Source organism: Pseudopodoces humilis, chromosome 3, assembly GCF_049639895.1.
Source record: "Pseudopodoces humilis isolate 2021_Gansu_Grassland_sample_001 chromosome 3, ASM4963989v1, whole genome shotgun sequence".
Lineage (NCBI taxonomy): Eukaryota > Metazoa > Chordata > Aves > Passeriformes > Paridae > Pseudopodoces > Pseudopodoces humilis.
In genome coordinates, this window is record NC_142202.1 from 23,101,926 (window position 1) to 23,126,306 (window position 24,381).

At 41.5% G+C, this 24,381-nt stretch overlaps 1 protein-coding gene across 1 annotated transcript in view; it reads left to right on the top strand.

Annotated features, from left to right (window-relative positions):
• Positions 1-6,974, top strand: part of PKDCC (protein kinase domain containing, cytoplasmic) — a 36,227-nt gene extending 29,253 nt beyond the window's left edge. The window contains exons 6-7 of the mRNA XM_005523431.3: positions 3,961-4,134; positions 5,719-6,974. Coding sequence (XP_005523488.2) covers positions 3,961-4,134; positions 5,719-5,804 — 260 coding nt within the window. The 3' untranslated portion in view covers positions 5,805-6,974. The remainder of the gene's footprint in view (positions 1-3,960; positions 4,135-5,718) is intronic.
• The last annotated feature ends 17,407 nt before the right edge of the window (positions 6,975-24,381 follow it).

The window sequence follows — 24,381 nt, forward strand, 5'->3', positions numbered from 1 at the left end:
CTCTCTTACTTGTCATAACAAGTGAGTGATCTTGGTTTGAGGATCACTGCGGCCGTCATGGGGATGTGGCTAACATGCTAAGAAACTTATAAGATTTTGGCCTGATCAAAGCAGCATGTTTTGATTGATCAGAACAACCTTGTAAAAATATTTTAAACTATAAAAATCATCACAAAATAAGACTTTTGGAGATTGTCTGCATTCAGCATAGCAAGGTATCTTGAAGTTCCAAAATGTTTACAAGAAAAAATGGAGTAGAATCTATCTAATTGTGAGCTCATCTATTACCTCCTCTGTGTTAAACTCTGGACTAAATGCATTGTAAGTGACATCAAGATCAGGCTTACTGCTTGGCATTTATTTGCTTCAATCCTCACAAAATTAGTAGATAGAGGAGAGGATTCTTTTTCTGCTGATACCAGTAGGGATGCCTTGCATTTCTCTGATCTGTTCCTTGCCATTACCTTGATAGACTTTATGTACTCTCTGTCAAGCTATGTGTATGTATGCAAAAGTGTAAATTTATGGCTGCATTTATAGTATTAGGCAAGCATTTATTGCTTTTAAACACCATTAGTCTGGAAATTGACCAGAACTTTGACCTTTTTATGATGTGATTTACTGCTGTGAGCCTTCAAATTCCAAGGACTCCATTTAAGAAAGTTTCAGGTCTTGGCAGGACAAAAACTTGAGCTGGAGCTGTCTTTTAACCACTGGAGTACTGCTTAATTGAGTAACTGCACTGTGGTGTTCAATTTAAAGGTGTAGGGGAAGCCCTGCTCTCCTGAGGGCTGGACCTAATGTCATGGCTGGGACACATCTCAGTGGAGGAGCATCCTTCAGGAGGTTCTTCTAGTTCATAGGAGAGGAGTGTGTTTCTTCACAACTCATACAAATAGGAGCTAAATGGTAAGCTCCTATTTTGACGCCATGAAAGTAAGAGATTCCAGGGATACTTGCCTTTGCCATGCAAATGGGCAAGGCAGCTGCTTTGCTCTGCTGGAGTTGAATGAGTTTTGAAGAGAAGTGCGGTTTGCTTAGACCACCACCTGGTTGGTGTTGCAATGAGTTTCTGATCAGTGCTGACTGTAACAGTTTGAGAGGAGGTCCCGTGTTGGCTTTCCAGGGAAGCAGGAGTGCCTGGCTGGTGTGAGAGCAGGAACCAGGGCGCAGGGCCGTTGTGTATCTTGCTGTCTACTCCTTGTGGCTGCCTTCCCATTGGGATGCTCCTAAGGGGAGGCACTTCCAGGCAGCCAGTGCTGCTGCTTGCCATGCAAGGGGAGAGAGGGGTTGCCTTCCTGCCTTTCCCTCTCACTGCATCCCACTCTCCTCCCTGCAGGCAGCATAGGTTCAGTCTCCAGACTGCAGGTATCCAGTGGCCTGTGCCAGTTGGAGGCCCTGCCAGAGTTTGAGAGTTTGCCCTTGTGGAACCTGTGTGACTGTATGCTTTCCCTTAGATTTCAGTGGCTGTGTTTCCACTGTGGTGCTTGGTGATCTCACAGCCAAAGGAAAATGCTCTTTGGATCTGTGTCACACACGTTCCTGTATGTTCCCATGAGTCACTGGAGAAGTGGTGGCTTTCCCTTGTCCAGGAACTGGCAGGGAGCAGCAAGGAGAGAAAGGACAGCCACAGAGCTCTGCTGCATGGTGGGACCATCCTGGCATGACTGATTCCGTCCTCACTTGAACACTCAAACCAGGACCTTGCCATCGCAGTTACTGCTGGCCCAGCTCTGTTGATTAATGTGTCTGAGCTGCCCAGATGATTTACCAGGCTTGGTCACCTTGAAAAAGGCAGTGGAAAGGGAGAACTTTATCCTCAGGTCATGTAAATCGCTGCTGCTCTTTTGAAGTCTGTGTATGTCAGCTGAAAGTCTAACCCCTAAGAGCTGTACTGGGAACAGTGCTGAGGAGAAGGGAAGTGCTATATTAAGTGCTATATTAAGTGCTATTACAAAACATATCTGTGCTCAGAGGAATTGAAATATTGAAATAATTTAAATATTAAATTTCTCAAGGTGGGCTTCTCCTTTGTGTGAAGCAAAATAGGTGATATGATGCAGGACTGCTGTCTTAGTGCTGTGATGGTGTGCTGAGGGATGCTGCAACTTCCAGCCCCAGCATGGAGCCCGTCAGACTCCCAAAGTGCCCTCAGCAAGGGCTGGGACAAGCTCCCTGCTGTCACTGAAAATCAGGCAGATGCTTCATCTCCTGCTGCCACAGCAAGGACCACCCTTCTGTGAATGTCCTCTGTGGCGTGGGGCTCGGCACAGTGCAGTGTGAGGTGACAATTCTGTGGCTTGCAAAAAGGAGCTGTGGATAATAACATTTTATATCCAGTCAACGTAGCATGTATGCTGATACAAGTGGTTATATATGGTGCTAACTCCAGGGAATTGATTTTTCTTATGCTTTTAATTTGTGCACATCATTTTACTGTCCTAGGCTGTGAGGTACATATCAATACTCAGCAGTTGCCGTGTGGACATAAGACAATATACTGTTACATTCAGTTATTATTGCACTACAGTTGATACAGAAACTGGGAAAAAAGGAACTTTTACCTCACCATCGGTTTGATTTATGCTCTGACTTCTCTTCAGAAGAAATGCATAAATATTTCTCATGGAGAAATGCCTGGTCATAATGTGGAACTATGTTTTGAATTTTTTTTCTTCTTGTGCATGAATCTGCATTTTCTGAATTAAGAAAACTTTCTTGCTTTTGATTTAACTGGAGCATGATCAGCTCTGATTTTGCTTCTTGTTTGGGAATGTTTCTTATGATACTTTTAATGAGCTAAGACTTAAAATAGAGTGTATTTACTACATTTGTTTCCCACTGTTTCAGACTGTGTGGTGAGAATGAGCATTTGTGAATGTGCACTTCTTTTCCCAGTTGAAATACTGACAGTTTGGACTAGCAGATACACTTGCCTTTGACTTGGTGGTGTTCGTACAATGTGCTGTATGAAATATTAGCAGGCTGAATCAGCAGACCCAGGCAGAAAATGCCTGAACCAAAGTGACTTAAGAATAGGCTGTGAGTCGGGGCAGGCAGCTCTGGTTTCCATAATAGATACAATTAGAAGAAATATAGAATGTATTTAGTTTTTTGAATAGGACATGGGGAGGAGAGACAGGAGGGAACCATTAATTTGTGCGTCTGGAGGCTAAATAGAAATGTTTATAAATGATCAGTTGAATTTGCTGATGCATTCATTAGAGAAAGCCCCGTTAGTGGCTGGGAAAGTGAGAGGCGCTGTGAACAGAGAACAAGAGGCAGCTCATAAAGGCAAGTGAGACTGAACGGCAGCCAAGGGAGAGGAGCAGTCGGTGGGGCAGCGCGGAGGCGCTGGGCGAGGACCACGCTGACATGCTCCCGCTACTTTTCCTCCCCCTTCTCTTCAGAGGCCCATCAAGCGACTCCTCTTTTGTCCTAATCTGAGCAAGCAAAAAAAGTTTGCTTAATTAAAAGCCTGTCTTTTCTTCCTTCTCTAAAGGAGCCAGAGAAAAATAGCATGCTCTTCTGAGGGAGAGGGAGGGCTGGAAACGCCTGGTCAGGTCTCACCCCGACAATCCTGCTCACTGTTGAGAAGTAGGACAGTGAGTCAGTTCATTCAAGTGGATGCTGTTTATTCAATGGGACATTCTTCCTGTAAAACTCCTAATAAAACCAAAGCCTTGCCTCCGCAGTGGGGAAGGGGAAGGGGTTTTGTGCACAGACTGTTTATTTACAGACGCTTTGTGGAAAAAAGGTGAGAAGAAGAAAGGAGGAAAGGAAAAGGAAAGTAAGGTGCAGAGCTATAAACACATTTGGGAATAAACCAGAGCTGGTACAGTCTAAACTGTCAGCTTTTCCGTCATATATCCTACTCCTAAGCTGTTCTAATAAACTTTGCCTGTTAAAAACAACCAGTTTACTGGAGCTTTCAAATGACTGCATTGCTCTGATTTGCAGAGTACAGACGGGTGCCTGAAGCCTTTATTCCTGATGAGAACTACAGATGCTGGCCATCCTACCATCACAAGGGCTGTCTCCTCTCCGTGTTTGATGTCAGCGAAGCCATTGAGATCTGTGACAGCTACTCCCAGTGCAAAGCTTTTGTCCTAACTAACCAGACTACTTGGACAGGTAGGTCCTGGATGCTGTGGAGCAGAAGCAGCAGTTGAGTCACCTATTTTGGCTGCTCTAAGTGTTTTAATACAGCTTGGGGAGTGTGTTGTGCTGGGTTGTGGGAGCCACCAGCAGCATCTAGAAGTGAGGTCGTTTCTGAATGTTCAGCTGAGGCAGCTTCTTTTTGGTGAGGCTTCTCTTTGCCAGCTGTCAGGGGAGCAGAAAGTACAGACAGGCTCACAAGAGCTGACACTAGAGGGCTAAGCATGCGGACTCCAGGTTACCAAACCACAGGATCTGAAATGTTATTCTTTTGCATTTTTGTGCTTCTGGGAGGTGTTAACAGGGACTTCCATGGAACCAAGAAAAAACTAATTTCTGTTAACCTTGCCTATGGCTCACCAGTGACTACTAGGTCATCATGTCAGACTATCTGTAGCTGGAATATTGAAGTTAATAAGTACACTAAAAAAGTATTTATTCTGGCTCAGGGGAATTCATAGGAAGCTTATAGCAGCTCCTATCTCAGGTTGCAATATTAAAAGCAAATGGGACTTAGCAGCAATATTTGTAGTCTGATTTGTCATTCCCTTTGCCATATCATTCCTAATGCACGAGCACCTGAGTCCCTGAAACCTGCAGCTCAGAACCTCAGAAACCTTTGCTCAGCAGTTGAGGCATCCTATTTGCCATGTGATACTTTTAAAGAGAGTAGTGTTCTGGGAGCCCCCTAGAGAGGCAGGCTGGGAGCAAATAGCATTTGATTTTCTCAGGTTTAGAGAGGGAAGGCAGAAATACAGCAGATAATGGAGTGTATCTCTGTGGTCTTTGCTGCAAGGAAAGGCAGTGATTTTGAAGGTCTGTGGGGCAGCAGGAGCTCATTGGGAGTCAGGAATGTGAATAAGGTGCCAGGTCAGTGAGTGTGGGGAGATAGAAGAGCTGTGCTGTGGCTCCCACAGATACCAAACAAAGAAACCTTGCCAAATTCAGCCCCCACTGGCCTTCGATATACATTCAGCAAGTGCCTTATGCTACCCAGGCTGTTGTCACTTGCTGCTGCTTTTTGTCTGAGGACCAGAAACATCGTTACAGCTTGTTTAAAGCCCAGAGCTACAAAGCAATCAACAAGAGCCGTTTCAGAGAAAGTCATGTTTAATATACATTGCACTGATCAGTTTTGTAAAGATCAAGCGTGCAAATATGATTCTGCTTCTGTACAATCAAACAAATGTCCTTCATTTAAGCCCTGAACTCAAGACTTTTCTTATCAGTGGGAGTCTCAAAATACTTTTTTAAAGACCACATGGAATTTGTATTAAAATCTTCAGACCTTTCCTTCATTTACTGTGTTAGCTGTGCACACCTGTATCTTGACCATAATTAGGTAAGAGTAAAGATACCAAAACCGGGGGAACTTTGGTGTCATTTTAGACAAAAACAGTTCAGGCTTATACCAGCTGAAGTTAAGAGAGTCTTGCATGGCCTGAAGAATGCATAGGTTGAAGTGTGAAGAATTTGAAATGTCAGTATATTAAGGTAGGCAACCTTTTGCTCATCACTTCTAAATATTTTCTCCTTCCCCTCCTTTCCTATTCAATGCAGGTCGGCAGCTTGTCTTCTTCAAGATGGCCTCAAATCATATTGTGCCTGATCCTGACAAGATAACATATGTGAAGGTGACAGACTGACACCTAAAATGGCTCAGTCTGACACGTGAGTGATAAGAGCTGTTTGTGTATAAATATAGGCAGCTGTTAGGTAGAAGGCAGCTGTGGCCGGGGAAATAATTGCACTATTACTCATTCTAATCTATAGAGTGCTAAAGGAAACTTTAAAGAAATAACCTGCATGACCAGGATGAATGTGCAATAAAACAAGATTTTGAAAATGTGATTTAAAAAGAAAACAAAACAACCCAAAGCGAAGTACAAGAGATGATACACTGTTAGAGTATAATTTTAGTTATAAATCAGCTGGCAGCTCTGGCTTTTCTAACCAAGGTTAGCATAACATTTCTGACCTATACGTGTGTGTCCAGGGATGAAAGCTGATCATTTCTCTGGGAAACCTGTATCCTCCACACTGATATTTATTTGGGCACGTACAATCACAACAGAGGAACTGAAGCGTATCAGTTTGTCTGCTGAATAGCAAACGTTACTGAGGACAATCAGCATTTGTGTTAAAGCTATGGAATATGCAGTGCCGGCGTATTTGTCAAACGGAAGGAATTGCTTATGTTTAGAATTGCAAGACTGCAACTAATTTTCATTTTTGCTTCCAATGTTATCATAAAGTTTCATTTTTAATTTGAAAGAGTCATTTTGTACTCTAGCAAATCACATAAGCATATGAATAGTCCTGCTGAAAGGGCAGGGACTTACCCAAGTGCCGTGTGCTTTGCTGGATAGGCCTAAGCATATGCTTACAATTAAGCCTGTGCTTAAGACTTTAGTTGAATCAGTTTGAATTGTTCAGGAAGCCACATCTTTGACAGACTGGCAAAGCAGTCCAGCTGGTTGAACTGTACTAATTTAATGACTATCTTGCAGTTATTTGTACCTTTTATCATCAGGTCCTTGGTTTTCTAAGGCATCGCTTGCTGATTCTTAGAGTGAATGAAGTGAATGACCTTAATGATGTCAAATGAATGCTAGCCTTAATTCTATATAAAATGCATCTTAAAGGCAGGGTGTGTCTAGAGAATTTGCTTTCAGTGAAAGCAATGAAGTAAATGCTGAAGTGACCAATGTCATACTGTTTTGTAGTTTGTACAGTCAGGAAAAATGTGCTTTTGTTTCTCAAATTGTTTATTTTTGTAAAAAAATAAAAATAAAAGATAAATATAATTTCTTTGATTCTTGTTTTTTGTGTGTTTGTATTTCAAATAAATGCCTGAGTCCAGTGTATTCTATGCAAACTCAAAATTGGGATATTTTTTCCATAAAGGACTGAGGTTGTTCCAGCATCTCCAAGGGAAGGGTCTGTTGGTGCCTGGAGTGCTTGGTGGCTTTTTCTATGTGGTTGCCTGTCACAAAGTGAGTCATGGTTAGCAGGTTAGCATGGTTAGCAGACAGTGCCTGAGCAGCCTTTTCTGCTCTGTGCTTTGCCTTATGCTGGTATCAGCTTTACATATTTCCCTTATACTTGAAAGGGGCAATGGTGAGAGCAGGACTTGATGAAATTTCTCGTTGGGCCAAAAGGGAAGCTGGGCAGCAGCCCCTGGCAGGGAGGGGCAGGGCAGGAGAGCAGGAGAGTCGGGGAAGTCGGGCAGCAGTGTGGCTGTGCAGGGGAGAGGGTCTGACAGTAACACCACCGGCAGCAGGTCTCACCTCACTGCAGTTTCTCTGAGGTCACTGATGCCCCAGTGGCTCTGGCAATTGGCTGAAGTGACGTCCTGAAATGCCTGTAACTCACAAATTATCAAACTCCCAGCCGTAATAGCTCAGCTGATTGTGTCACCATGCACTTAGGAACCCATCAATCACACTGGTAATAAACAAACACTATGTATTCTTTTAAAATTGCTGCATAAATCATGCCGACACGTACTGCACAGTTCATTGAAGTGATATGGGCTGTTGGCACTGAGGTGCTGGTATGTATTTTGAAAGTCTTTAACCTCCTGTGATTTCCTTCCCATTAAGCATTGCACAGTTCCAAAAATACTCAGCATTTAAAAATATTCTTTAAATTTAAATTCTTCAGTTGCACTCCTATGTAAAAAATGCCAATATATAAAAGAAAAAAAAAAAAAAAAAGGCATCCAGGGTAATACTTCTAAGTCGTAGCAGGCAACTTCTATAATTTCATTCCATCACTTTCTGCACACTGGAAAAAAATGCCTCTTAAGTCAGGAATTGTTTATCCTTAGAATTAAACAAAGTTGCCAAACCAATTTATATCAGCTTTTGCAAACAGAGATCATGTAAGCAAGAAAGAAACATAGCTGTGAGCCAAGAAGCTGGATTTTAAATTTCAGTGGTAATCAACTTTATACAGGCAGGTTTTATAACTCTGAGAGTAAGGCTTTCCAGTGGAAATGCTGATTAAAATCTTAGTAACAGAGGTGTGATACTACAGTAAGAAAATTTAACAGCTGTAATAAGCACTGGTAAAATTCTGAATTTATGTGGAGAACGTGATTTTTGCAGCAGTGGATCTGATTCAGCAGTGCCTGGCTGGCACATGTGGCATGGAAACCCTTGAGAAGCAACAGAGTAGGAGGAAGAGGAGGAAGCAAGGCACAGAGTGAGTTGGCAGGTCTGGACCAGTCAGCCTGGGACCTGCTTCATGTTTTCTGTGGAAAAGGCATTTCTATCTGTTTTTTTCCCCTAACTTTTTGACTGCTTTTTACATTTCCTGGCTTCCTCAAGCCACAAGGTAGAAATATGAAAGAAGACACCCACAGGGCTTTAAATGACTGCTGTCTGTGTGTGCACATGCACGTGTGTGTATGTGTATACGTATTTATGTACGTGTCGTGCTGAACAGGGAGAGCTTATTTCCTCAGTGAAAAACCAATTGCCTGTGCACAAAATGAAGTGCTAAACAGGATGTTGAGTTCATCTGGAGAAGTGAGAGCTGCGTGAGGCAATGGGTGCTGCAGCTCTGCAAGGGGCTGCGCTGAGTGTTTGGCCCAGTCCAGCACCACGTTGCCCTGGCTGGTCTGAGGCTCAGAGCATCTCCAGGAGCTGCCCACTGTCTTGTGATGGTTTGATGAGGAGGTGATTCTAGCCCCACCACTGGGAACAGGCTCCAGGCAATGAAACAAGCACTGAGCAGAAGCAACTTCAGCCTGATGTCCTGAGGGTTGCAGGGAGACATGCCAAGAGCTTTCATCTTCACTTAGTCCAAAATAAAATTGTGTTCTATTTTATTCTGTCTTATCTGAGCCTACTGCTTTATCCCAGCTCATTTTTCAGAGCTTTCTCTCCAACTTCAATGTGTCTTTTTAAGTAGAAAGCTGAGGTCCCCTGCAATCGGCTTCAAACAGGTGGTCACAACTCACATCACATCTGGGAGAAATCTGTGGTGGAATTAGTAATACTGCCATGAGCATTCATTGCTGTGTGACAAAGCCTGAAAACAAGCAGGTCCTGTTTCCAGCTGAGAAGTTCAGGTAAGTTTGTATAAGGAGTGCAGGAGGTTGGATGGGCAGTGAGATGCTGGCAAAGAATGTCAGGGAGGTACTCTTTCACCATGAGATAAAGGAGTTCAGTGTAGTACAACTATTTGTTACTTGCCCAGCCTCTCACTGCTTCACTGAGGCATTTTGCTTAGCTCTTCTGCCAGCCATGATCAAGTTTCCCATGAGATTTGTGGGAACGGCAGAGTAGGGGGCAGGGAGGACAGCAACTTTGCACGAAGGCAGCTCTTCCTGTTGCAGTTACTGTCTGCGGTGTGGCAACCACAAGGACATTCACCTGGAGCAGGACCTGACCATGGTAGGTGCACAGTGAAGACCTTGTCCCTACCTCTGAAATCCACCTTATCAACTTGTACTAAGAGGATATGTAATTCAAAGCATGTGGAAGGTGGTAGTGAATATCCAGAGATCATATTATGTTGCCTGTCAGGAAGTAATAATATGAACAGTGATGATGTGAACAGTGATGTTCAGATTTGGTAGGGAGAGCCTTATATTTTATTCTTTAGCACTAAATTCTATGAAAGCTTAACTACTACGTACTACTGGGGGTGGGGAGAGAAAAAATGGAGTGGCAAGACTGTTCACAAGTTTTTTTGATGAAAACATATCCTTAACCTTTTGGTCAAAATGTGAAATGGTGTTGAAAGAAATCAGACAGATTTGGGTTGAAAGACTCACCTGAAGTTTTCACCAATTGACTGCAGAAAAAAAAAAAAGGACTCGAAGAAGAAGAGGAACATTGGTGGAAAGCAGGCAGTATACAAAGACTTTATATATTGCACTGGTGAGGCTGCACCTTGAGTGCTGTGTCTGGTTCTGGCCCCACAGTTCAGTAAGGACGTTGAGATGCTTGAGCACATCCAGAGGAGGCAACGAGGCTGGTGAGGGGCTTGGAACACAAACCCTGTGAGGAACGACTGAGGGGGCTGGGGCTGTTTAGCCTGGAGAAAAGGAGACTCAGAGGTGACCTTATCACACTCTACAACTCCCTGAAAGGTGGCTGTAGTCAGGTGGGGTTTGGTCTCTTTCTCCAGGCAGCAACTGACAGAACGAGAGGATACGGTCTCAAGCTGCACCAAAGGAAATATAGGTTGGATATTAGGAAAAGTTTTTTTACAGAAAGGGTAATGAAGTATTGGAATGGTCAGTCCAGGGAGGTGGTGGAGTCACCATCCCTGGATGTGTTTAAAAACAGACTGGATGTGGCACTTGGTGCCATGGTTTAGTTGAGATATTAGGGCATCAGTTGGACTTGATGATCTTGAAAATCTCTTCCAACCTGGTCATTCTGTGATTCTGTGACTTCATAGTCATACTTTGCTTAATGTTTTTTGAGATGTGATCGTTGAATCCTTTTATTTTTTGGTCATGAAAATATATTTTTTTCCTTTCTCTGTGTTTTAAGCAGGAGTGAAACATGTTGGGCTGCCCTCCTCTAGAGCTCCCAGAGCATGCAGAGTCCCTGTCCTTCCATCAACACAGACATGGGCCTCTACATTTGAACTCTAACAAGTTTCTTGCAAGTAAGTACAAGGGATTTTTTTCTTAATTGGAATGGATGCTTTTAAGAGGTGCATTTAAAAAATGTGAAGGAAACAAGATGTTGTGTTGCTTCCCTTTGTGGCTGCGTACAGTCAACAATTGCCTTTGTGTAATAGGTGCCCCACTTCTCTGCAAACTGATGGGAAATATAATTCAGTAGGAGCCACTCTCATTATGAAACTGTCTTTGATGTCAAGCCAGAGGGAAAACAACACATTTATTGGGAATTGTGGCTTTTAAACAAAAAATCCCTGCTAACCACAGTTTTTCAGCAAATGACTGGGAGGCTGAGAAGGAAGACTAAACTATCCAGTGGCTACTTGAAATGATAAAATCAGAACCTGATCTTACTTAGCTTGATTTTACCAGTATAGATCAGTTAATCTTGATTTATGTTCACGTAAAACAGTATCAGACTGTTAGATTTCCAAATATCTATGGAGAAGGAACTCAGTAAAACCTACCCCTTGGACCTAAATGTTTGAGCCATATAAGTGAGGAAAAATACACTGATTTTCTCATATGTAGATGACCATGTGAGCATGTGTAGGTTTCTGTGAAATTTAAACAATAACACGAAGATTTATCTTTCTTTTAGATGGAAGCTTTAACAAGATACAGAAAATTAAAGACATATTATTTAATAAGTAACACCAGGAAGAGAATATGAATTCTACACATATTTAATAGTATTTAATAGGTATAATGCTATTTCTTTATGCCAGCTTAAAGTATGCCCTAAGAACAAGTTCCAGTTTTCAATACTACAAGTACCTGGCATGTATGACGATAATGGTACAAATTGGTATTTATGAATTACAGCTTTCCATAAATAGAGCAGAAAGAATGCAGAGTAGCCAGTCAGACAAATAGATGACCAGGGGCACAATGGCACTTTTAGAACTGGGTGTATTTAATGTTTTATACAAGACCTTGGGTTTGTGTGAGTTCATGACCTATGAAAAACCTCATATGACTTACTGGCAGGTACTGCCTCGTTCTTGGGCACAAGTTGTTGATCAGCATGCATGCTACTATTTCTACATATTTTGCCATCCTGTCCTTTAACCACCATGAGATACAAACCTAAAGCCTGTTTAAAGAACAAGAACGCTTCAATTAAATGTCAGGTTTTGATTTGTACATGGCTCTGATTTGTGATTCATTATAGAACTTTGGTCAATGACAGCTCTTAAGTAGAAAGAATATTACAGAGGCAAAAAGAAATGCACATTCACGCAGTGAATTTGTGAATAGACTCTGCACTGTTTCCCTGGAGAACTGAAAAGTTTAATGACTTAGATTATGGGTCAAAGTGGCAGATGTGAAAAGAAGTCACCATTTTGCTGCCTTACATTGCAACATATGTTCCATGGCCTATAATTATTTTGATATACAGTCCATTTCTTAGAGAAATTTTGTATTCATAGGTGAACAAATTCCTCTTTGCCTCTTTTTACCAGCTACTAAAGAGTAGGAGTGAAAGAGAGCTCTATGGGTATAATAATACTCTTGTAATTCAGAAACCAGGGTAGCTGTGGTGCAGTTGGTTCTGCCTGGCTTCTGGGCGATAACAATCAATGGACAAGAATTGGTGGCTAAAGTTAGCAGTAATTCCAAGCTGGACGATGAAGCTAACCACAAATATCACTGGATGGCAAACATGTCTCATTCTAAAAGTAATAGGAAAGGGACATGAGAACTATATGGTAAAAAAGGCGAAACAAAACTAGAAATACCATTTTTATAAAAATTGTATCATTTGCTGTGGGGGAAAACCAAATATGCAGTCAAAAAACTCCACCCTATGTCTCAGGGGGAGATTAACTCGTACCTCTCTGAAGTCACCAGCCCATGTAATGCCAGTTCACAGTTTCTTCAGCACCCTTTGCATTTATTTCTCTCCAGATTTCAGTTCTCCCATTCTAGCTCTGACGTGGTGGGCTCCTTGTGTGTGGCAGAAGGAGACTGCAGCAATGCTGTGACTGCTCAGCCAGCCTTGGTTCTTGCCTTATGTTGCGATTCCCTCACCATAGAACATGCCTTCAGCTTGTCTGGGATAAATTCAGTATGTAAACTTAGTGTTCCTAATAAAAAATACTACAGACTGTTTCCTTATGATGAGATAAAGCACCCTCCAATGCCATCTAGTGATGCTGATAGAATCTTATTTAAAAGCCCAAACCTTGTGCATTCCAAGTAAATGTTACGTGTTACCATGAAGTATAGTTATATATTTTTCAGAGCAAACCTAGAACAGGTTTTTCTTCAATTAATTTCAGCAGTTTTTACAAATTTACTTAGGTAATTTCCTATACACTTGTATATGGCCTTCTTTTTTCCTTATAAATTGCTTGGTGAGGCAGCTGAATCTGCTCCATCTGTTACCTGGGACTTTGGTGCCATATGCCATGTTCATTGCCCTTTATTCAAAATCTACCACAGGGCAATGTGAAGCTGTCTGTTCAGTACCTTCCAAGGGGCACAAAGCTCACTTTAAAGCACAGTGCCAAATGCAGAATCCTACTAAAAAATGCTAATAATTTTTAAAAATGCACATTGTTTATTGCAGCAAACCAATGGCATAAAATTTCTGTTGCTCTGTCCTTTCCAAGCGGTTGAGGCTGATAAGATTTCATACAGCCACAGAAAATCTGGAGAAGGGAACACAGAGAGAGGATGGAGAAAGGAATGGCAAATTTGCTGTGTTTAATGTATTGGACACCATCTGTATTTTATTCAAATAGGGTTATATATTTTGTGAAAATAAAAACCAGCCTCATGAGTCAGTGTGTGCAAGGCAGTCACTTGAATATATATAATGGGAAACATGTTTTAGGCTGGAAGTTGCAAAGGGAAATCAAATGTTTGAAGTGTCAAAGTTGGAAAAATATAAAATACGCCTGACACTGTAGCTATTGAAGCCAAAATGAATAAATCATCATCTCAGGAAAGAAAACCCCACCAAGTTCTTGGCTATAACCTTCATTTTCCTACACTCAAATAAAATTACATACAACCTGATAATTTAACCAGACTTGTCAATAAGAACTGATGGCTTCAGCAGACACTATCACTTCATGCTTCAGTATAGACTTCAGAAGCATCCAGTAATTTATCCAAGAAATAAATTTAATGTCAAACTTGTCTCTTCAAGTTGATAGATAGAAGAACCTTACACAGTGGAGATGATGTGAAATATGCCATATTGCAGAACACTAGAGTAAAATTAAATTAATGCCAGCTCAGTAGTTTATTCCCCACGTACAGCTTTTCCTGAGAAGTTATATAAGAAGTATTTTAGCATCTTTCTAAGTAGTGCAAGCATGACTTCCAAGAAGGAATTTGAGAGAAACTTTGAGGTTACAATATTAGGAGCCTGTGTTTACACTCCAGTTTCTGTTGCAGTCTCAGTATTGATTCTGGTCAAGTTTTAAACCGTTTTCTCTTCACAATAGGCTCAATGTCAGAATGTGATTTGCAAACATATTAGGACCTATCTGTGCCTGTGGGAGATTTACTGGGACATGGTGTTTTCTGGCTTTGTGTGCATCAAGGTTTTATCTATAACAAACAAAGCAGCCTGATGGAGAGATGGGAGATGTTTTAGCTGCATTTTGGCATGCAATTATTTGGGCAAACTGAGGTCATTAATTTACTGTTTTAGATGCATTCATTCCTGTTTATTTATTTGTCAGAAGGAATAGCCCCTGAAAATTGCAAATCAAACTGATGATTAATTTTTATTTGCTGAAAATAACCTAGCTGGCCTTTTACTTGCTAAAAATATGTAAATTGGCCTAAAGCTTCTGCAGTGTAAAGCCTGAACTGAATGCATCAGCGAGGGAGTGATCAGCACTGGATACAGCATCCCAAATCCCACTTTCCCTCTGGCCCTACACAAAAGGCTTTTCTTACCCACTTAGGTTCCATATAGATCACAGAGGACCACGGTCCCCCAGGGAGTTGTCACAGTGCTCCACCTACTCTGTTCTCTCTAATTTCTGTCCCTTTTCCAGCTGTGACCCAGAGAGAACAGTGCAGCTTCTTGACCATGGCTTCACCCTGTGAGAACAGCCCAGCTTTGCCTCATGGATTACATGTGGGTGTGTAGACTTGTCCTGAATAGTGCCAGGTAGCAAACTGGGCAGATGACACAAACTCCAATTCCTTACCATCATGCACTAAGCAGCAGCTGGATTTCGAAAGGTCACGTGAAGTTTGGGATCCAAAGCTGTGGTGACACTGAGAGTCTGTCATGCAGGTAACTTTCATCTGCTCCAAAATGGCCTTGCTGGGGCTGACTAATCAGCCAGTAACCCCAGCTGTGGTGTCTGACGGTGTCCAGCAATTGACCTCGAGGGGAAGAGTAAGTACAGACCTGACCTTTCCTCTCACAGCCTCCTCCTCTCTGTCAGGCAGCCGATCAGGATGTCTACGAGCTTAAATTATTAAACCATCTCCAGACATTGTCTGTAAGAGTGTTATATCGCTTCTCTTGGCAGCTGTGGCAGGACCAGTACCTCCTGCTTTGAAAATAAGCTCTTCAGCTTAGTCTTGGTGCATATGCAGCAGCAGAAAATTGTTGCTCTGCAACTAAGTGCTTTTGCACTGGTACGGTATCTTAATTAAATCTACAAATGGAGCATGTCTTTGGTGTTTTCAGCATTTTTTTTTCTCTGTGAATCACTTTCAAAATTTGTTTGTTTGTCAGCCAGAAGTGCTGTCCAAGGGAAATTGGAAACTCTGCTCAGCTTAGAATCTTGATACTAGCAGGTACAGTCCACACAAGGCCATTTAAAACATTTGTTTAGCCAACCACACCCCCCCCCCAAAGAAGGTAGGGTTTTTCACCACCTTGGAAGGTTAATTTTAATGTCTAGCAGTGGATATTTCTACACACAGATCAGAATCACTCATTTCTCTCCTCAACAGTTAGTTCAGAAAGTTTCTGAAAGCACTTCGGCTAATGGAACTAAAAGAGGGTACAATACTGCAATCTTTTTGGCATATATCACTATTGCATAGACCTGGACTAAGCAGTGAGTTTCTTATTTTTCTAGGCATAGTTTGTAAAAACAACTGAGATTCGGTGTGATCCAACACTGTAGTGCAGGATCTCCAACCTCAGTTTTTGAGTTCTTGTCCACAATTACCTTGTTGAATGCATGGCTCATAGGTTGAACTAATTCAGGAATTATGGTTAGGTAACTGAACTCTGAATTTGGACTATTAACTTCAGATCATTGTGTGGAAATTAGATGTCTACTGAGTATATGTTTTTTAAAATAATGCTGTTTGAAAGGCCAAGTTTTAAAGCATGTCCAAAAGTTTCTCTTTTGAGGTTACCTGTTATTTAAATGTACTAACTAGAAGACATTTATATGCAGGAAATTGCTTTCGAATCTCTAGTTGCACTTAATGTGATAAGCTCAAGAAGCTCAGCAATCAAAGGCATTAGTTACCCTGCTTCATATGCTGAATACCTGTGCTGTAAATGAACATAAGAGATCTGATCCTCTTTTCAATCTGGGTGAAGATTTTCTAAACAATTCTTTATCTCTAAATGTCTAAGTTTCACAGATGTATTTATCCAGCTTTCTGGTAAATGTAGAAGACTACTAAGAACTAAATACAAAGGAATTGGATGACATGAGACACCCTTACTCTTTCTTGAAAGCAACCCTTGAGAATAACTTGCATGTTATCTCCAAACCAGAAAAGACTTGTGAAAAACTGCAGGAGTGCAGAAAAGAGATGAGGAGGAGAGAGCAAAGCCTGCCTACTTTCCCTAAACTGTTGTGTTCACTTGTGGAACTCAACTCAAAAATCTTACCTCTTACATGTGATGTGCATGAGAGGCAAAGGAGGTGTAAGACATTAACATTCCAGCTTCTTCAACTTGCCTTTCTTCCTCTTTTTGGTTTCTTAATCTCTATCAAAGCAACACTATTATTTTTATACTGCAGTTGTATGTGAATTCATGACGTAAATTGGAGTTGCATGTGAATTGATGACTTAAATTGGTTTTGTCATAGAAAGGTCAAATTCCTCCTGCAGCCCATCCTTTCTGAACAGGACTGCAAAACGTAGGCTCCTTTGCTCTCAGGCAAGTCCCAGCAAAATACAAACAAAGCTTTTGACTTCAGCGTGCCTGCTCTTATGAATAAGGCCTGTAAGATGCAGCCTGTACATTCCAAATTGCCTCCTTTTTTTCTTCCATTCACACCAGGGATTAATATCTATGGGAGGCTTTTGTGAAGCCGTCATCCTCTTGCCCTTCCACAGCCCAGCAGTAGCCGTGATTTCAAGGATGCAGATGGATTCTTTTTCTCTGTATTGCCCTTTGTAAAACAGCCTGGTTGTTGAACTTTGGGAAACTGAAAATTTGCTTCTAGCCTGTAATTTAAAGTCCTGAATTGCCTTTATTGGAATTCTGATGGAAGGCCTGAGAGCCAGTGCTTTTCACTTCCCACTGCCTGTTGATACTTCTCTGCCCTCTGTCAAAATTTCAAAATTAGAGAATGGCACTGGCTGCAGAATACAAGCTGTCCGTCAGCTCACCTAAGAAATGATGCATTGAATATTCATTGTTCCCTCTTGCAAAATGTCATTTTTCCATGAGTACAGCTTAAAGCAGTTCAGAGAATGCATTTGCATAAACCATTTGTCAGAAACAGAAGACTCTTTGTGAAGAACTATTAAGAAACCACATAATCTACTTTTCTGTTCTTATGCAAGTTCCAGGGAGAAGACAGAGCTCCTTTGTAAACAGAATCTAAATACAAGTGCTGGGTATGTTTTTTCTGCAATCAAAATTCCATAAATAATAAAATTGGAGTTCAAAACCAGAAGTACCTGAAATTGTTAAATGTAATGTTAATGATTTCCTGGCAGTATATGAGATTCAGAAAGTTTAACACTATTAACACCCATGCTGTTTTGACTGAACTGAACTCTCCCTCTGCAGTTCTGCTAAATAAAGCTGTAATTAATCTGCAATACAAATTTGGATATCTCCAGTTCCTGGGGAAAAGCATTTTTATAATACATATGGGGAAACTGATTCTGTAAATTCGGTTGTGGGTTTTAATAGCCTTCATAATTCATTGCTGTCGCAATGATTTTCTGCATTTATTACCTGTCAGAGCCCTTTTGTCAAGATAGGTGGCCTTGAAGGCTACTTTTTTAATGGTACCACCTTTCCTCCTTAAGGTTTCATTGCCCTTCTCCGGTAGCTGATCTCGTGCACACTTAAAGAGGCCCTCCAGCACCTCCAAGATCACACGGATTGGGGTAAGTAAGCCAGATAAGTAAAGGCAAACAAAGCCCAAGTGTGGCACACTGAGCAGCCAAAGAGATTACTGCTCATGCGATTAACATCTTTTCATGCCCCTTCTCCCACCGCAAGATGGTCTTGTTTCCTTTTGACTGGACAACACAGTTCAAGTATTTACTTGTTGCATTTCCCCACAGTGAATTACTCAGGCGTTTCTAGCATTCCCTGGAAGCCCCTCCCGTGCCTGGCTGTGCTGCAGAGGGAGATGCAGGGGCAGTGCTGCTCAGCGGGGAGGCACGGCCAAAAAAGCTCTGCATGTGCTCTGCTAGGCAGTCTTGGCAGAGAGCACATTTGTGTAATCTACTTCTGTTTTTATTAATGGATAACTCCTTGCTTGAAATGAAATATGAAACCTTTGCAGATAACATGTGCCCTTGGCGCAGGGTGACAGTCATTTGGACTAGCAGAATGCAGCCAGTTACCTGCAATTATTATCAACAGAAGTCATATGGACTAATTATATGTCACCTTTACTCCCAGAGTACAGGTTTGCTGCCAGCATTCATTTACACTGGCCAGCCATGTAGGTGCTGAGTGCCTCCTGATACCAGGCAAAGTCACAGTGCCCTGGTGTTTCCTGGGGCACTGCTGGACCTGGCTGGAAGCCTCACAATACTGTTTTCTCTGAGCCTGGTTTTCCAGCTGATTACATTCTAGAAGCCAAAGAGAAAACAAATAAATTGATAAAGTTAAAAAGAATAAAAAAGAAAGGGAAAATATTTGAAGTACCCAACAGGGGAGGTCTGGTTGAAATTCCCCGCATTTAAATGATTGTATGATATTTCATAATTGTATAACAATTCTAGATCCAGCACAGCACCCATACAGCAAATGCTTCACGTGACTGCACTGCACCGCAGGCTAAGCCTAAGCTTAAGTAGATAGAAATATTCTTCACTATTCACCTCTTACAGTACATCCCAGATTTGGGCCTCGAATCCTTGATCCATCATCTTCTTAGTTAACTGCACCAAATAACACACATTCAGCAAGAGGAACTGAGATTGCTGTTCCTTGGGAGCTAAGGATAATAGTTCCTATTGAATTCTGCAAATGTCCTCCCTGGATTTGAAATTGATTTATTTGGCTCACAGCTGTTTGGTGTTTGCTTTCCATAATGTTTGTATGATCAGACTTGACCATCTGAAATATCTGCAGAAAGCGGATTACTGGAAAACTTAAGGAAACATATTTCAACTTATACTTTAAATGATACCTTCTGGATGTATTGGTTCACAGATTCAGTGCTGAAGCAGAGCCAAATCAACCCTAGGCCTTTTCACCAGTCTCTATGCAGCACAGCCCAAATGCACTTGTCAGTGGCTCCAGTCAAAAGTTAAAAGTGTATCTGAGAGAGTGGATTGAGCTGTGATTGAAATGCACACGATGAGAAAAGACGCAAATTTCATCCAAGTCTTACAGGATTCTTGCAATCCTGACTGAGGCTACAGGTAATTTTTCCTGTGGGATTTTGCACTCCAAGATATGTGTGCATCCCATGCCTTCTTCTGTCTCTGTCCCCCTCTTCCTGTGCTCCCTCATGTTGCTATTGCCCCTGGTGGGATGTGCCAGTGTGTGGTGAGAATAGATTTAAAACTGTTCACCAACCTCCTTTACCAAGCCAACCAAGGAACAAACCAATGCAAATCAGAATAGCATTTGGTGGAAACAGGAATTCTTTAGTTGTAGCTTATCTTGTTTAACATCCTTGTTGGGAGCATGGAGAGTGGGGTTGGATTGTCCAACACCACCAAGATCTGTGGTGTGGTCAGCATGCTGGAGGAAAGGGGTGCCATCGAGAAAGACCTGGACAGGCTTGAGAGGTGTGCCCATGAGAACAACATCAAGTTCAGCAAGGTCCTGCCCCTGGGTGGGCAACAATCCCAAGCACAGATAGAGGCTGGGCAGAGAATGGATTAAGAACAATCCCTGAGGAGAAGGTTGTTGATTGTGTTGGTTGATATGAAGCTCAACACAACCCAGCAATGTGCACTTGCAGCCCAGAAAGTCGACTGTGTTTGGGGCCACAACAAATGCATGCAGCGTGGGCAGCAGCATGAGGGGATTCACCTCATGCTCTGAGGGTTTTCAACAGCAGATGAGTCTAAAACACACATTTTCTTTTATCAGCATACCTCTCTTTTGAGCTCTGGTACATAACAGCCCATCCAGTACTAGTCAACAAAATTGGTTTGATAACTGATCGTGTGGGTAGAAAACTGAACTCTTAAGGTAGAAAAGGTAGAAAGGTAGAAAACTATTAACTCTTAAGGTTAATAATAGAAGTATATCCCACATACCTATTCTATCTATAAATCTGAGAGCTTGAAAACAACTGTGGGCTTTAAGCAGACTATTTACTTTTGATTAGAAACAGTATTTATCTTAGCATGCATGGATTCAACAGTTAGCATCCTTGCTGAAATGCAGAATTATGCCAGATAATCTTTCCTTGTACAGTGGTAATGTACAAGCTGGGATGGATCAGGTGGCTTCAAACTGGGCTGCTCTGTGGTTCTGTGTGAGCTTTATGTTTTAAAAATTTATGAAATAAACTGGCTGGACATCAGAGTACTCACTTTCATCAGAGCAATGTTTTGTTCTGTTTTTAAATGTTCCTTAACTGTGGTTTTCTGGCTGCCTCTGCAAAGTTCCAGCAAGGATACAATTTTTCTGCTAGATTCTTCAACTGATAGCTATCACATGGGATTTTTTGGGCTGTAATTTTTTGAAGAGATTATTGTAGCCAGACAATAACTGTCACCTATATTTAGCAAAAGTCAATCCCTAAACTCTTCTGAAAATCTCAGCCTTTCCAATGAAGTTGACATTTGGGTTTCTGAACCATCCAGCTGAAATTATTTTACAGAGTAACTGTGCATGACAATGTATAAAGGGAAAGTCTATGTACATTTTGTGCGCTGTTGGTCTTCTGGCTGAAGAAGCGTGGCATTGGTGCAAAGAATTTGGGCAGCCAGCTGGAAAATTTAATCCTGTATATTTTTCTAAAAATAAATGTTTGTTCTTTAGAGACTTAGATTGAAACAGTATGAAAATAATTCTTCTATTGAAAGTATGTCCCTCTATGCCCCTTTTCAGGGATTTTCTTCTGATTTTTACATTCTTTATATTCCATATTCATATTGATTTAAAATTTTACTTGCATATTCCTCCTCTCAAAAATATGTTGATTGGATGTAAATTTGTACTGAGTTACCAAAGAACAAACACTCCAAATGAATGGTCTGGTTTGTGTCTTCCTGCAGAGAGGGGTAATTAATTTGGCCCTGAAATGCAAGAGGTTTTGGCAAATAGGGTTACAAAATCCAAACTGGGTGCACTGAAGTTTTTTTTGCAGAATGAAGGCCTGCCCAGAACCACAGGTTTTTGCAAGCTCTTGCACCCATTCTCCCTTTCTAGTCTGACTTGTGTCCAAAATAAGGTGCCAGCAGTCAGCAAGTTCTGTGTATCTTGCAGAAGCACTAACTTGTTGGCTGAGTGATGACTCCAGACTCAGCATTCCCTCAGCTCTCACTTGTGACAGGGATTGCCAAAGCTAGTGGGTAACCAGATAAGGGCGGAGGAACAAGCACCAAATACTCCCTTGGATTCCTTTTGAATTTTTGAACAGTGACGCATCATATGGCCTTGTGTTCCTTAGATAGCCTAAGGCTGTGCCTCTGCTTAGGGAGAATGCAGAGTCATAATTTCTCACTCTGCTTTCAAGCATGAAATTAAAAACTCCCATGTTGTGCCAGCATTTAAGTGTTGCTGCAGCAGGAATCATGATTACCAAGATCACCTTTTTTTCAGGACCTGGTGGAATACTAGGTGAGCAGAATGGCCAGGGATCTCCTGGATTTTAAAGGAAAAGGCAGGATGAGAGCATCAGGATTGTGGTTCTGCTTTTTAGAGAGGGTTAAGACATTGCTCTGGCACAAAGAGATGGAGCACGGTCTCCTGGAGACAGCTTTGCCCAAGCACTTAGCGGGGCAATTCCTTAGGTGTTGCCTGAGCCTCCCCATTTCTGCTGGCTCTGCCATGTTTATGCTGGTGTCATAGGGAAGTGTGTAAAGCTGCATCCAAACCAGCCTGGTCAGCTGGGGTTATGGATGAAGGCTTGGGAAAAAGCATCCCAGTTTAAACAAATTCCTCCATGACAGATGCAGGGTGGGTGGGAGCATCCCAGGAAGGTGGTGGCTATGTTTATTTGGCAAGAATTCCTTCCAATAATCCCAAGGCACCCATGATACTAAAAATCCAAACAGAAGAGTTACTGTCACGTGTAATACCATCACCTTGATTTTAGGACATTCCTCCAACCTGCTAAATTTACTACTTTTCTGGTCATTGATCTATCTGGGAATCCTTTTCAAATTCATGTGAGTTTTATTAAATGTTGGGTAATATGTGACCCCATCAAGTGAATGCAGTGTCCACTTGGGAGACTTTTGTTCTATTCAAACCTTTGTTGACAATGCAGCGAGCTCTGCTCCGGGCTGCCAGGGGGGGCGGGCAGCCGGGGCCGGGTGCACTTTGATTGATTTGCACAATAGGAACGAAAATATTCCCGAAACTCTAGAGATCACTCGACTCTTCCTGCCAGACTTCCATGAAATATAACATGCAATCAATTTAGCTTACAGCCAAATTCTCCCCTTTCAGCCCCCTCTTTCCTTTGGTGTGTCAGCGAAGATAAATGAAAGAAGCAATAAGGACTACAAACAGCAGTAGCCACGAAAGCAGCAATTGCTTGTGTAGAGGGGACTCATGGTGCCAGGCCAGAGCAGAACCCACAACAACTTGACCAAACACAGGAATGAATGAAAGGTCCTTTTGAAAGGGCAAAAGAAAGACCGTGTTGACCTCTTTGCAGAAAGAGGAAACTTCAAAGGCTTTACAAGAGTTAAAAGACCCAGTTACACGCAGCAAAAATGACTTGCATTGGATGCTAACACAGCGAAACTAAACAACCTCACAGTAAGAGATAGAGCAGAAGGTAGGGTGGAGGGGGGCATATTTCCCCTAGTCACTGGAGAAATGTGGAAAAGGCTAATTCTGTCCATTTGGTGTTAGGTGTAAGGTTCATTTGAAAGCCATACATGAGAGGAAAACAGAAATTTAGACAGAACTCCTAACAGGCTTTGGAAAAGTCAGGCACATGTTTTCTTTTAATTTTTCTCATCAAGAAGTGTTCTCATCATGTGCTTCTTTTGGAAACATTTGGCAGCTCCTTAGGTATGACAGAAAATGTGTTTGAGGAAGTTAGAACTAATGAAACTGGGTATTTGAAAGAGAAAGCCTCTGAATGATCCAAGCATTGCATATGATTTATGGAAACTGCATTGAAAGGGGAAAAAAGTGCTAATAGCCTGAGATAGTTGCATTCTGCAGCTATTTTCTTCACACAAGGTTTTTTACTTTCTCAACACAGCTTGGAAGGTGTTTAGTCACATGTGTAGTTTTAAGCGAGAGAAAGAGCTGCTGGCTGCAGGGACATTGTTTGTGCTGGGCTTAAGCAAGTGCATAAAACCTTTTGCTAGACTGCAAGGTCTGTCTCTGAATTCCAAGGATTTGAGAGCAAGTAAGTCACAGCACTTCAATGAACAAAGACTTTCCTCTTTAATCTGCTCTAGTTGGGAAAGATAAGACCTCAAATGGAATCTACTTCAAGACTAGATTACACATTAAGATAAGCATAGAACGATAAGGACCAACTGACACAGCTTCTGTAAGGGCAAACTGTGCTGCTCTATCTTTCAAGAATTCCATTCAAAAAGTGCATGAAGTAAGAGATGAAATGTATCTTTCGAACATAATTTACGTGGAATTTCAACAGGCTTCTGACAGGACCCTTTGTGAGAGGTTTTGAAATAAAATAAATAGCAAGCTGTGTTGCCAGCCTTTAGGATGTTTGGAATTCATCACAAATAGCCAATTTTAAATTAGAAGAGTAATGAGAAATTTGAATTACTGTTGAAATATCAAATATTTAAATTACTTTGAAAAAAGAGTTTTAATGCAATTTGTTAACAAATTATTCTGGATCAGTAACAACTAAAGAGGACTATTAGACACTCCTAAAAATACTTGTATTTGCCCAAAACATTCATTCTTCTATCCATCTATCAGCATTCTGGCAGCTGAAAAGTACTGTGTGTTAGAAAATATAATAAAATTCTCTTTATCGTTATGGACTTTAATATAACATGGTTCCCTGAGGAACCAGATA